General features: G+C 37.3%; 1 protein-coding gene across 2 annotated transcripts in view; it reads right to left on the bottom strand.

Annotated features, from left to right (window-relative positions):
• PTPN9 (protein tyrosine phosphatase non-receptor type 9) overlaps positions 1–15,010 on the bottom strand; it is a 74,892-nt gene that overhangs the window by 14,706 nt on the left and 45,176 nt on the right. Inside the window, exons 6-9 of one of the 2 annotated variants that reach the window (XM_063091320.1) lie at positions 11,160–11,270; positions 9,314–9,380; positions 9,052–9,199; positions 1,556–1,649 (exon numbers count right to left, since the gene is read on the bottom strand). In XM_063091320.1, coding sequence (XP_062947390.1) covers positions 1,556–1,649; positions 9,052–9,199; positions 9,314–9,380; positions 11,160–11,270 — 420 coding nt within the window. Of the gene's footprint in view, positions 1–1,555; positions 1,650–9,051; positions 9,381–11,159; positions 11,271–15,010 lie in introns of both variants that reach the window. The other variant, XM_063091319.1, reaches the window with a different exon arrangement.

Raw genomic sequence — 15,010 nt, 5'->3', positions numbered from 1 at the left:
ATGTAAAAAAACGAAAACCCAAAACAAATAACTTGAATCCTCCATTTACTGTGGAAATAAAGCTTCTGCCAATGTTTGCAATAATAAGAGGGACTATAAGTCAGGTAATGATCTTCAGATTAACTATAGGATGACTAGAATAGTCTTCCTGTACACTGGGATTCACCCATTTACAAATATTTCCTGAGTGTCTGAAACATGCCAGGTACTGTTTTAGGTATTAGCAACAGAGAAGTCAACAAAACAAATAAATACAGATATAACTGATTCTAAAACCCCAACTCAGCCACTGCATTCCATTCCTTCAGAGCATATACTAACAATCTCAGCAGTACTGATGAATTTACCCTAAGCTAGCCAGACTCTTAGCTAATATACCTGCAGGAAAACCCTCTGCAAGAGTCTGGGACAGGAGTATGAATTCAGTTAACGTGCTTGACACAGGAGGATCAAGAGACTGAAACCATGATCCTAGGGTCCCAACCTACACATCATTTGTGTCCAAATACAAGGCAACGATTTTTCCAAAAATTATCACCCCAGAAAAAGAGGGGAAATATAACAAGTCCTTATAAAGTGCATCATGTTAAAGAGGCACTATTTAAATTTCTTCACTTTGAGAACAGCTACCTCAATCAATGTTGTTATTTTGATGCTTATAGAAGTCACCAGAAAAACTGAAAGGAATTTAAAAAAGAAATGTTATACCATAGGTATTACATCATCTCAAAATTCTAAGGATGGATGTTGCTGTAAACAAGTTATGTCAAAGAGAACATTAAAAATGAATAAATGAATGAAACATTATAAAGAAAGCATGAGGTACAGGATGAATGAGAAAAAAAATTATCCTAATAGTCTTTTCTGGTTTAGGATATACTTTCCAGTGACAATACCATGCACTTAAAATGAAATAAAGATGATGTGCTCTGGAAAACTGTGTTAGACTGACTCAAAAAGTGGTTCAAATGGTGACAAAGAAACTGACATTAAAGGTACATGTGAAGAGTTTGAATAAAGTTTTCACTAAATATCTCTATTAATACATTACATATGTGATTTTAATATGTATGGATATAATCAAATTACTATATTAAATAATATAGTAATATGACCATTTCTTCTCTATCCCTAGACATTTATCTATCACTAGTTGTCAGATATAGATGGAAAAGTCAGAGGTCACTTATAATCAAAGTTGCCTTTTGCATCAATACATACATACACTCACCAACTGAGCTGGACTATATGACCATGACTTTACACCTAAGGAGTAAAAGGGGAAATAATATTTATCAAGCACCTACAATATACCAGACCTTCTGCTATCAGCAGTCACATAAAGAATTTTGTTTAATTTTGACTCAGTACTGTGAGATGGGCATTTAGGGACTTGCCTGTGGTCACAGAGAAGTATGTAGCAAAATCAGACCTCAAACCTTATCTCTCTGGCTTCAGAGTCCATTTTCATTCCACTATAGTATTAGTAAGCTTCATTTTGGAAGATGCTCAATTTCCCTCAGTACTCCTAAAACGATGACATTTATCTGTCTACCTGAGTGTGGCCACTTCGTTTTGTCAGCTTCACTCTAGTTTGGTCCAGGCAGGGTACATCCCCATAGCGGTTCTTCTCTAGGTTTCCTGGAGACCTGAAGGAAATGAAACAGACAAACTAGAATAAAGGAAAACTGGAGGTAGTGTGTATGTGTATGTACAAAGTCTGACAATGCAAAGGTAGGTGTCAATTACTGTTAGGGGTGAAGATATGGGAGCTTTTCACTTTCCAGTCTATATAGTTCCATATCATTTAACATTTTTAATTATAAGCATGTATTACTCATGGAAATAAAGTTATTTCCATTCAAAAGAGAGAGGGAGCCCTGAATGGATTAAGAAATTGATGCTGAGAAGTGGGTTGCTGCTATAAAAAAAATACCTAAAAACATAAAAGCAGCTTTGGAACTGGGTAACGGACAAAAGCTGGAAGAATTTGAAGATACATGCTAGAAAAAGCCTACCTTGTCATGAACATTAAGGACAATTCTGTTAAGGGCTTAGAAAAGCCTCAGTCTTCTTAAAGATTACCTAAGCGGTTGTGATCAGAATGTTGGTAAAAATATGGAATGGTAAAGGCCATTCTGATGAGGTCTCAGATGGAAATGAGAAGCATGTTAAAACACAGAGAGAGGAAGAGAAATGGGGTACAGCACCAAAAAAATCTAGCTGTAGATAAAAATGTTTACTACTCATGTCTCGAAAAATGTTCAAAATAAATCTCTTAAGTTCTAGTTTAACATGGTGGCTTGACAACTCTACCCACTCTACCCAGTAGCATCACTAAAATGACGATAAACAAACTATTCAGTACAAGCCCAAAAAGTGACAGTGGAGACATCAGCAAAGAGATTTCAAACCATTTTAGCAGAGAAAAAGCAGATGGAAGGATTTTGGCTGACTTTTGACCAAGTGAGGGAAGATAGGACCCAGGGAGGTACCTACAGAGAGACAAAATGACTCACCTTCAAAACACCCACACCCTAGAAGGCAAGGTGAGGCACAGAGCTAAAAACAGAGAAATAGATGGAAATTCAAATGATATACAGTAAGAATCCCTGTCCCATTCTCCCTGTCCTGTTTTACACTCATATCCAGTCTTAGATTCCACCAGGCAAGAGACTGTAGAACTCTTCTCTGGAGAAAATGAGTAAGTCCCAGGTAAAAGAATTCTGTCATTTGGAGCATACCAAGAACAAGCTAGCTACGTGATCATTTTAATTTGAAGCTCACCCACGCAAACAGAGTTTCCAAGCATCTTTTAAGAACCCTATTCCTGAGTGTGAACTAACAGCCAAGGATCTCCAGATAATTAAGAAAAGCCCATAACACAAGGAACCAACTCAAATACACAGGGGGAAAAAAGCACAAGAGAGTCAATAAGAGAAAAATTACTTCTAAAAGGCTATAATTCATATCCTCAAAGAGGAAAGAGACTATACTACTATACATGAAACAAGAACAGGATGCTATGAAAAAGGAATGATCAAAGAAAAAAATTCTTGGAAATTAAAAATAATATCCAAAATGGGAACTTCAACAGAAGAGGCAGAAGAGAAAGTTGAGGAAATTTCCCAGAATACAAAACAAAAAGCAGTCACAAAAAGTATGAGAAAATTTAAGAAAACAAGAGAAACATTCTAGGACATAAGTAAGCAAACTATGGCCTGGCCTAGCCTGTTTTTGTACATAACGCTTTTTTTTTTTTTTTTTTTTGTCTTTTTGTGACCAGTAAGGGGATCGCCACCCCTGGTGTGGTGTCGCCCGCACCGCGCTCAGCCAGTGAGCGCACCAGCCATTCCTATATAGGATCCGAACCCGCGGCGGGAGTGCCACTGCACTCCCAAGCGCTGCACTCTCCCGAGTGCGCCACAGGCCGGCCCCATAACGTTTTATTAAAACACAGACAAGCCCATTTATTTATGTACTCACTAAGTACATATCGACAATGTTGAGTACTTGCAACAAAAACCGTAAAGTCCACAAGTCTAAAATATTTACTATCTTGCCCTTTAAGAAAAAGTTTGCCAATCCCTACCCTAGGAGATCCAACCAGACTGACAGGAATATGAGAGAGACGGGGAGAGAGGACACTAATGCAAGGAAAGCACAAAAAAAATAATGTAAAAAAAAAAAAGTCCTAGAATTGAAGAACATAAGCCTTCAGATTAAAAGAACCTATCAGGGGCTGGCAGGTTAGCTCAGTTAGTTAGAGTGCAGTGTTGCAATACCAAGGTCGAGATTTCAGAGCCCTGTACAGGCCAGTGGCCAACCTCTCCCCTCCCCCCAAAAAGAACCTATCAATATAATGGAAAAGAACCAACACAACGTAAAAAGGGACCCACACCAAGGCACGTCATTATGAAATTTTTTAACATAAAGTGATGTTATCTTAAAATGTGGCGGTGGAAGGGTACAGGTCATTTAAAAGAACTGAGAAGGAATAAGAATAACATCAGATTATTCTTAGCATAGCTAGTAATGAGAAAGGTACTGCCTTAAAAATTCTGAAGTAAAATTATTTACAACCTAGAATCTATGCTCTAGGAAAATGAAATATAAGTAAAGAAAGAAGATACAGGACCAGGAAACAAGATCCACAAAAGAAAGATGGAAAATTGCAGGATGAAAGCGGAGGAGCAGACCTAGAGAGTAACCAACCACAGTTTAGAGTGAAGCAAAAGAACAAAAAGTTCTGGAAGCGAGGTCTCCAAGAGAAAAAATGGAATCAATTAATTATCTGATATATGTGACCACTTGGAAAATAATAGTGTAAAATAAATCTGAAAAAGCACATAGAAAAGTAATGATGATAGTTACATAGAAAACTAAAAGCAAATGAAAAAATTAGGTATTTAACTCCAGAAGAAACAAAAAAATGGAATCGATAAGATTATTTCATATTTTTGATCATTTCATAGTATCCTACCTACCTCTACAATAAAAAAAAAAATTTACACTGTCACAATAATGTAAATAATGACATTGATTCAATAAAAATTTGTGACATATAATTATACTGGAAAAATAGTCAAAAGGAAAGTAGAGACATGGTATGTGAGCTAAATGCTCACCTACAATAAAAATCAGTAAAGAGTATTATACAAAGAATTATGGAAGAAATACCAGGAGAAACAGCTACAAGAGTTGAAAATGAATCACAGGCAATGGAACTGAGAGCAAGGCAGGATATTACTATTTATTTTGTCATTGCTTTTTTCTTTGGTACTACTTGGTTTTGAAAATCATTTGCATATATTATTGATTGAAAGAAAAAAAAAAAAAAAAAACCCAATTACAAAGACCAAATACTACTTTATATTGTTCATGGGTACGTATGTACATGTAATAATATAAACCAAATGAACTGGAAAGAAAAATACCATATTCATACTAGTAGCTGCACGTGGGGAGAACTGAGGGTGAGGATTAGAAGGGATTTCAACTTTATAGTGAATTCTTTTTTTAACATAAAAAAGAAAGACTTGAAGCAAATATGACAAAATATTAACAATTGTCAGTGTCAATTCTGGTGATAGGAACATAGTTAGTTGTTTGTTGTGTCATACTCTGTACTTTTCTGTGTCTTAAAAAAACTCCCCCCTTCCCATACAAATATGCCCAGCTGATTTTTTACAAATTTGCAAAGACAATTCAATGGGAATTGTCAACAAATGGTGTTTTCAACAAATGGTGCTAGAGCCATTTCAACAAATGGTCCTGGAGCAAGTAGACATCCATAGGCAAAATAAATGAACATCAACTAGACTGTATACAAAAATTAATTCAAAATGGATCACAAACTTAAATGTAAAACATAAAACCATAAAACTTAAAACAAAAAAACAAAAAAACAGGAGAAGTGTGGCCTGTTAGCTCAGTTGGTTAGAACACGGTGTTATAATAAGGTAAAAGGTTCAGATTCTCATACAGGCAAGCTGCAAAAAAAACAACAATAGGAGAAAATCTTTGGAATCTAGGGCTAGGCAAAGTGTTCTTATATTTTGCACCAACAGAATGATCTGTAAAGGGAAAAATTGATAATTGGGACTTCATCGATATAAAAACATTCGCTTCACAAGAAAGCTTGTAAACAAGATGAAAAGAGGGCTGGCTGGCTAACTCACTTCAGAAAGTATGGTCCTGGTAACACCACAGTCAAAGTCTGATCCCCTTACCCACCAATTGCCAAAAAAAAGATAAAAAGACAAGCTACACCCCATTGGTTAGAGAACAGCCTTATAACACCAAGGTCACAGGTCCGGACCCCTGTACCAGCCAGCCACCTCCCCCTACCCCCTGGCAAAAAAAAGAACACACTGAAAAGACAAGCTACGGACTGGAAGAAAATACTTGCAAACCACAAATCCAATAAAGAACCAATATCTAGAATATATAAGGAACTGTCAAATCTTAACAGTTTAAGAAAAGGGCAAAAAACATGAAAAGACATTTTATGAAGAGAATATATAGATGATAAATAAGCACAAGACATCAACATCAATAGGCATTAGAAAAGTGCACATGAAAACCACAATGAGGGCTGGTCAGTTAGCTCAGTTGATTGGAGCATGGTGCTGATAACACCAAGGTCCAGGGTTTGATTCCTGTACCAGCTAGACACCTCTCCCCCCAAAAAAACTACAATGAGATCTCATTACATACCTATCAGAATAGCTAAAATAAAAAATAGTGACACCACCAAATGCTGAGTAAGGATGCAAAGAAACCAGATTACTCATACATTGTTGGTGAGAATGTAAAATGATACAGCTGCTCTGGAAAACAGCTGGGTAGTTTTTTATAAAAACTAAACATAGAAGGGGCTGGCCAGTTAGCTCACTTGGTTAGAGAGTGAGGTGATAACACCAAGGTCAAGGGTTGGGATCCACAAACAGGCCAGCTGCCAAAGAACCCACTAAACTAAACATACAATTACCACTGATTGACCTAACAATTGCATTCCTGGGCATTTATCCCAGAGAGACAGAAACAGATTCACACAAAACCTAGACACAAATGTTCATAATGGTTTTATTTGTAATAGCCAGGAACTGGAAACAACCCAGATGTCCTTCAAGAGGTTAATGGTTAAACGAATTGTGGTACGTCCATACCACAGAATACTACTCAGCAATAAAAAAGAACCAACTATTGATACATGCAACAACTTGGATGAATCTCCAGAAAATTATGCCTTATGAACAAAAGCAATCCCAAAAGGTTACGTACAGTATGATTCTATTTATATAACAACACTCTGGAAAGAACAAAATTATAGAAATGGAGAACACATCAGTGGTTGCAAGGGTTAGGGATGGGGAGGTGGTAGGGAGGAGGTATATGTTTATTAAGGGGAAACAGGAGGGAAGCCTGTGGTGATAGAACTCTGTATCTTGACTGTGGTGACAGACACATAAACCTGCATGTGTGACAAAATGATACAGAACTAAATACACACAAAGTAACACTGAGAAAACAGAATAAGATTGGTGGATTGTTATCAATGTCAACATCCTGGTTGTGATATTATACTGTAGTTTCAGAAGATGTTACCATGGGGAAACTATAGAAAGGGTACATGTCATCTGTCTATACTATTTCTTAAAACTGCATGTGAATCTATAATTATCTAGTCGTAAAAAATTTAATTTAAAAAATCTTAAAAAATGGTGTAGGGGAGAAGAAAAAAGGTAAGCAAAGTTTCTTGGTCCATGGGAATCCTGAGCAACAGTGAATATTCTGGTATTTCCAAGGGAGGCATAGTTTGTTCTGTGTAAGTAGTTTTACTGGGACTTGATGTAGGACAGAGGCTTGGAACTGATGAGGATTCTGGGTTCTAGATAATGAAGTGGGGGCTCAATTGTTCAATAACGAGGCAAGACTGGGAAGTCCTCTCATCAGACTGGGATGTATTCTCTGATTGTCACATGGCAGCTGGTTTGGATGCTGCCAAGAGGACAATCCGAACCCGCTTTTTTAGTTGGGGAGCAGGTGGGAGGCACAGTAGAAATGATATCTCAAGGACCTCACAGCAGTGGGTAATTGCAAAAGCACCAAGATCAAGGTCAGGAATCCCCAGGATAAGTGTTCATCCTTTTGGATCAGCCTAGCATTCCTCCCTGCTCCAAGGTACTTCCTTGATTCAAGACTGCAGGGGGAAAACTGCTCTGATTGGGAAACAGATTAGATATAAAGAGTGGTCTGGAGCTGGTGTGGGAGAAAAGAATACTCCCCCCTCTTGATAGGCTCTGCTTTCCCTTTTTCTCCTCTTTCCTTTGCATTCTTGCTCAGCTTCTTGGCTTCTTCCTCAATTGCCTCCTTTCTTAACTTCCCTTATCTCAGTTTCCTAACTTATTATTTTCTCTCTTTCCTTTGCTAAAAGACTCTCTCCCTGCACCTTCTTCACAGCACACTGACAAAACTAAACAGGAATTAGGAAGGAAAAGAGGTACTCACAGAATCATGGATTCCTAAAATATTTAAGCTACAAAGGTAGGTGGATATCAGAGTCCAACAGTCACATATTCACACAGGAAAACTGATGTGCAGAGAAGGGAGATAACTAGTGTCACTCACAGAGGAGATTTTTGGCTAAGTTCGAACTTGCGCCTGGGACCCACTGGGACAGCTTCCCTAATTTTCAACAGACAGAGCTCACTGGTTGGAAAGAGATTTCTGCTGCAGCCAATTAAAACATGGAAAGAGGAATGAGAGCAATATGTAAGAGAAATGATCTATGCTCTATTGCCAACAATAGTTATCAAATATTATGAATCAGAGTTATAAACTAGCCAGACTGCTTTGTGGTAGGATTTAGGCAGAAGGAAAATCCCAAGAGATTAAATTCCTAAGAGGCAATTCTTCTTGCTTATTGACTGTGGATTATTAAATGCACCCAGCACCCTTCCTTAAGATGTAACATTACACTATAAATGCTCCAGGAAGAAATTCCTCAAATGAACAGACCAGAGCTCACAGGAATAAAGCAGCCCATTTTGAAGCTACATCTTTTGTTTTTAACACTTGCATTTCAGGAAATGTCCAAAAAATATGCCTGTTAATTCAGGGTTCCCCTGTTGGTACCAAAGACCTTCAGAAATTTCAGAGGATAGGGTGGGTGTTGACAACAAGTACTAAAGCAGGAGGTAGCTATTTCTGAATGAGAGAAACCATCATTTAAGTGAGAATGATGCTCCTTAACACAAGAGTGAGCCTCTGTTAAGGAAGTGAGGTGTAGGGCCGGCCCGTGGCTCACTCGGGAGAGTGTGGTGCTGATAACACCAAGGCCACGGGTTCGAATCCCATATAGGGATGGCCGGTTAGCTCACTGGCTGAGCGTGGTGCTGACAACACCAAGCCAAGGGTTAAGATCCCCTTACCGGTCATCTTTTAAAAAAAAAAAAAAAAAAGGAAGTGAGGTGTAGAAGGACCCATTTCCAGCACTCGACGGAAGCATCTTGGTAACCGACTGCTGGCCCAAACCTTTCTACTTACATGGAACAGTGGAAAGTGCCAACAGGGTTCTCTCGACGGATGTCTTCATACTCCTCATATATCCCCCGCTTTTGCCTGGTGTTAACATAGTCCACCAACTCTTGGATGGTCATAGCGTGGGGACCTGGAACATGTACCGAGTCCCTGTCTAAGGCAGGAGGGAGGGAGAACAGGATGATCTCATCAAAGGGATCTGGGTGGCCGTTCACCTGGGGTAGGAACTGGAAGTTCCAAGTGGCGAGGTCAATTTTGACGTACCCACCCAGGTTTTCTGGAAGGCACTCCCTGGGCAGGTGCTGGGTGACCTCAGATGTCTTTAATATCTGAATCTGGAAGATCAGAAAGAACCATGTGAGTATGTGGGGAGAAAAAGGCATAAAAAGATATTGATGATAAAGAATAAATGTACTTATATTAGGTTTGGGGAACAAGATGAGATTTGATTGAAATGCTAGGTATACTTGTAAAAGAAGTAGACTGTTTCACTTGCCTGGGATTGAAGTCCTATGAATTTCCCAGATTAAAGTTTGCATGCCCAGAATGTATATCAAATTCACTCGTGGAATTAGGAGCCCTGTTATATACCTTCTGAAAGGAAGTTATAGTGGACAAAGGTTTTATACTATTAGCAAGACTTCCCAGTACTATTTCATGTGGGTACTCTTCTTTTTTTGACCACTAAAAATGCATAGGTAGTGGTTATTTTTGTCAACCCCATACTAAGGCAACCAACTCTAGACCTGTTAGCTTGTGGTTTATGCATTGCTTGGTATGGCTGTTCTCAAGAGTTTTCCATGAAAGCTAGGTACAACCAGCCACCTAAAGGCAGGATAGCCCAGAAAAATGCTAGATAATAATCATAATACTTCTGCTCTCTGCTTGGACACAACCATGCTGGACCAAAATAGCCCAGTTGGTTCTCCTTAGAATGTTTTGAGTTTGTTTGTTTGTTTTAGGAGTGCTATTCCTCCTAAAAGCTTGTCTCTTACTGTTGTCTCTTCTCAGAATGCCCTCTTTAGTCAGCTAATAGCTGACCTCTTCCATGAAACCCTTCCTGACTGGCTGAGGCAGTATTTTCCTCAGTCCTGAAGTCCTCTCACATGTGTATTTCTGTGTTTCCTATTAGTACCATGAGTTTCTCAAGAGTAAGGACTATCCCACTCAATTTTCAATTCTGTAAAAGGTGCTCAGTATACTTTATGTTTATACATGCATGTATAAATCCTACAATTCAAGTGCAAGGACTTGCCTAACGAATCCTCTTAAAGAGTTATCTTAGGAAAGATCTCTCTTGCTTTGAGTTATTAGATCTCTAAGCAGCTTCCATAGAACCAAATAGCTTCATTTTTCCCTCTCAAACTCAAGTCACCTCAGCTATAAACATCTGCATTATTATTCATTTAACTTCATAATTCCTTACCACAAAAATCTCTGATAATATTTCAAAAGACCACCTTTATTATCTTACCCTATTATGCCAATGTTTCATATGCCCTTTCTTTCAAGGGCTGCAATCAGTGACTGAGACCATAATCTTTCAGTCTTGGAACACTCAGGAGATTATAATAGAATTAAGGTAATTTTGGACAACACTTTTGAAATGGGAAGCAACAGGCTGTTTTAAGAAAAAATGCCAAGAGTGAAAGTAGAAAGAAACAGTGAGAGATTCTCCTCTTCCACTCTGGTGGTCAAAGGGACTGAATGGATTTCCAGTTGAACAAATTCAAATCCAGTTCAACTAAAGCAATTATATTAAAAGCTGTTAAATATTAAAGGCCTGCGCAGCACTAAGCTAAGTTTTGGAAACAGCAACCATCCCTAAATCACCTCCGGCACACATTCCTTCAATACTACCCTATTCAAGGGGCTGTGAAGAGGGAGAGCCAAATAAACCATGTTCAGTTCCTAAGTTCAAGAAATTTATAGGACAATGAGAAGCAGTCTGTACCAAGCTGACTAATGAATATAGTACAGAATAAGTGAATACACTAAAACAAGCAAAAAGCGTTCTAGGAGACAAGCCAGGAGGATTTTTTTGAAGGTAGAAAATTAATTGGCAGGATTTCACCAGCAGCCACCTCCAAATATGAAAAGCTAGTTTGCCTTACCCTCTCCCGGACTTTGTCCTTCAGGAGGAGGCTGATGATGGAATAGGGCACTCGGAACCATATGGGTGCTCCCACAATCAGCACCTTTTTCAAACGAGCTGGAAATGCTCCCTGTAGAGAAAACGTATGAGGATTTAAGACTTAATGGGACTTGTGACTGTTCAAGCCCAACGTTTAAGTTTTCTGCTCTTCTCCCCATTCTTACCCAGCAGGGGGAGTCTACAGCCTAATTCAGATTTCACCTCAGTAGCTAGAGGAAAAGTGGTTAAGAGAATAAAGAAATTAGAAGCTGATTTATCTTTATAAATAATGATGTTACAATTCATTTCAATCAGAACTTTTATCAGTCAAACCTATTTTGACTTTTCTTATTAGCAGTTATCCTACACATGCCATACATCAGCACACATATATGCATCCTTAAGTTCTGCTTATTAAAACTTAAAGGAAAATTAGATTATGAAAAAACTGAACATTAAAGAAACATTTCTCTTTCATAACCTTTCATTTAGTCTGATATCTGTGTATGAGGGTATTTCAAAAGTTCATGGAAAAGGGCTGGCCAGTTAGCTCAACTGGTTAGAGCACACAGCCTTCTAAGACCAAGGTCATGGGTTCAGATCCCCATACTTGTCATCTGCCAAAAAAAAAAAAAAAAAAAACTCATGGAGAGATCTGCATTATCTTTTTTTATTTAACATTTTTTGTACATATTTGTGAGGTACAGCATGTTGTGTCAATACATGTATATACTGCACAATGATCACAATGATTAACTTAGAGTGTCTTATCTTTTAATTCTATTTTTCCATGAAACTTTTGAAGTACTCTCATATGTACAATCATTTTTTCACCTATTTCTTCATTTATATATTCATTTATCAATTAATAAATATGCTGTAGTGTGCACAAGGGCAAATGAGGTCTAAATAAAGTAGATACTCTATTCTGTGCAAAGTGTAAGGATGAAAAATTATTCATTCCTAATCCATAGTGTTTGCTTTCATTCAGTTTTTCAATATTCCAGCCCTTCTGATGGTCAGGGTTACCAAGTAATATTGACATTCTAACTGGGAAGAAATCATTCCCAAGGATTCAAGAAAAGAGGGAACTATAGCGAAATATCTTCTACTGTATTCTTTTTGACATTTCAAAAGATTGATTTGCAATTTGAAATGTCATTCTCTGCTCTCTTCATTTCTACTGATTTGGAGGATCCACAACTCTACTTGTAGAGAATATACAGCACCCAGAACAAAATTCTCAAAGGCCTCTTCACTAAAGTCTGAGAAACTACCTTTCATCTCTTCCTTAAAAGATGCAACAATATGTTACAGGGCCTAAATACCCAAAGCCCCTTTAAGTACTAGATCAAAAACCAGTCTGAGGCAGGCCAGTTAGCTCGACTGGTTAGAGCGTGGTGTCATAACACCAAGGTCAAGGGTTTGGATCCCCATACCAGCCAGCCACCAAAAAAATTAAAATAAAAAAAAATGTGAAAAATAAATATGAAAAAACAGCCACACTATAAATAATAACCACCATTAAAGTATAATAGTGAAAACCTCTGATTTAGAATAGAACTTGAACACACGTACACCAATCAACACTGCATTTCTCTCTCCCTCCAAAGAGTGGGATTATAAGTTATGCTTTAGCTCTGTCACTTAGTTGTATTACCTTAAACAAGTTCTTAAATTCTCTAGACCTAAATCTGTGGATTTGTAAAATGGGGATAGTGATAGTAAGACACATCAAACCTCATATGATGATTAAATGAGTTGTAAAGCACGAAAAGTACTTAGAAGAGTATGTAAAACATTCGGTGTTAGTAATTATTACTTTATAAGTGTCTGCAGGGTTGGCTGGTTAACTCAGTTGGTTAGAGCATGGTGTTACAGATGTCTGCGTAATGAATTTTTCTTTAACCAATGTATTTCAACCATGTATTTCATAATCAGAAAAATAAAGATTTATCCTTCAGGGGGTAAATTCCACATTGCCTAGTAAAGGCAAAGTGTACACTGTCTGGTTTAAATGGTTCATCTTAAAACAGTAATTAGGGCTGGCCGATTAGCTCACTCAGTTAGAGTGTTGTGCTGATAACACCAAGGTCAAGGTGTTTATTTTTTGGCATCTGACCCATACCAGTCAGACACCAAAAAATAAATAAATAAATAAAGCAATAATTAACACTTACGAATCTATAGGATGGCAACTAAAACAGGTTATAGCATTTTAAAATTTAAAATCAAAACTAATTCTAAGGCATTTACCAAGATGGAGAAAATCTACTCAGAGCAACTTAAGAAGTCAAAGATTATTAATATTTTTATCCCAGTGTTATATGCTGGAAATTAATTCATACTAAAGAGAAATCTGGAGTATGAGAGTATGAGACCATGCATTAAAGATAAAAACCTCTATTTACTACCTGAATGAGAATGGTAGGGGATTGTATTCAAAATTTTATCTGTTCCCAATGACAGTGCTACTAAGCCACTAATAAGAATATATTATAAATTCTCAAAGGGGGTGAAATTAGTTGAGGGGGGTGGACAAAAAAAAATCTTAGTGTTTTTATATATAAAGAGTATATAAAGAGATTTACAGTATATCTATGATATTAAATTTTCATTAGAAGAAAAATGATTAGAAAAAAAATGCCTAAAAAAGCTCCTTAATAAGAAAATAGTAGAAAAAAAGGTTGAAAAACATTGCTCTAGAGACATTCTTGCACACACTCACCAGAACACATTTGTAAGAATGTTCATAGCAGCACTGTTCATAATAGCAAGCATTGGGAAAGAACTCAACGAGCCGTCAACAGAACAGTGGATATGAATAAACTGGTACATTTATCAATAGATGAGGAATGAAAGGAATGAATCACAGATACATGCCTATAAATTTTAGTAACGTTGAATGAAAAAAGCCAGTCCCAGAAAACAACATACAGTATAATACTCTCTTCATATAATTTCTGTTGTATGGTATAATAGTAAATAACACTTCTAAAAATGTAGTTCAATAGTACTCCCAAGTGAGGTCCTAGAACAAAGACTGCATAGACTCCTAGACCACTGTTTTGCAAACTGCAGGGTGAGAGTGAGTGAGTCCTGAAATCAGTTGGTAATGACTAACATTTTAAAAATATGAAATAGATTAGAATAATCAAAGTGATTGCACACAGTAAGAGTAAAACTTCTTTTGAGAAACTTTTGTTTGTTTTATAAATATGTGCACACAGATCTACACACCTTTAACCTCAGTTCTGACATCTAAACAGCTGTGAAAACCTTAAGTTTCTTCTGTTAAGTTCGGTCCAAAAATTCATCAGGAAGCAAAATCTGACCTGAAATGGCATAAGCTATTTATAGCCTTTATTATTCCCAACTCATTATGATTAATAGCACATTTTATTCCAGAAATATTAACATGTTTAATTATAGAGTGGAATACATACCATATTATCATGTAAAGTTCAAACATTAAAAACACCTCTAAGAAGCTGGCCAGTTAGCTCAGTTGGTTAGAGCACAGTGTTATAACACCACAGTCAAGGGTTTGGATCCCCATACTGGGCAGACGCGGACACACACATGGACACACACATGGACAAACACACACGGACACACACACACACACACACACACACACACACCCCACCTCTAAACCTAATTTAGATTACATTTAAGTGTATAACTCCATATATATATACAGTATGCATACACATCTGTGTACTAAGTCAAAATGTAAAACATGTTTCTGACTAGACTAAGTCAAAATGTAAAACATGTTTCTGAAAAGTCACTGGCTAGGGACATTTTTCACAGATGCCATACCTAGGC

Source organism: Cynocephalus volans, chromosome 3 (assembly GCF_027409185.1).
Source record: "Cynocephalus volans isolate mCynVol1 chromosome 3, mCynVol1.pri, whole genome shotgun sequence".
NCBI lineage: Eukaryota > Metazoa > Chordata > Mammalia > Dermoptera > Cynocephalidae > Cynocephalus > Cynocephalus volans.
The sequence above is the reverse complement of the archived record's forward strand: the minus strand, read 5'-3'. Positions and strand labels throughout refer to the sequence as shown.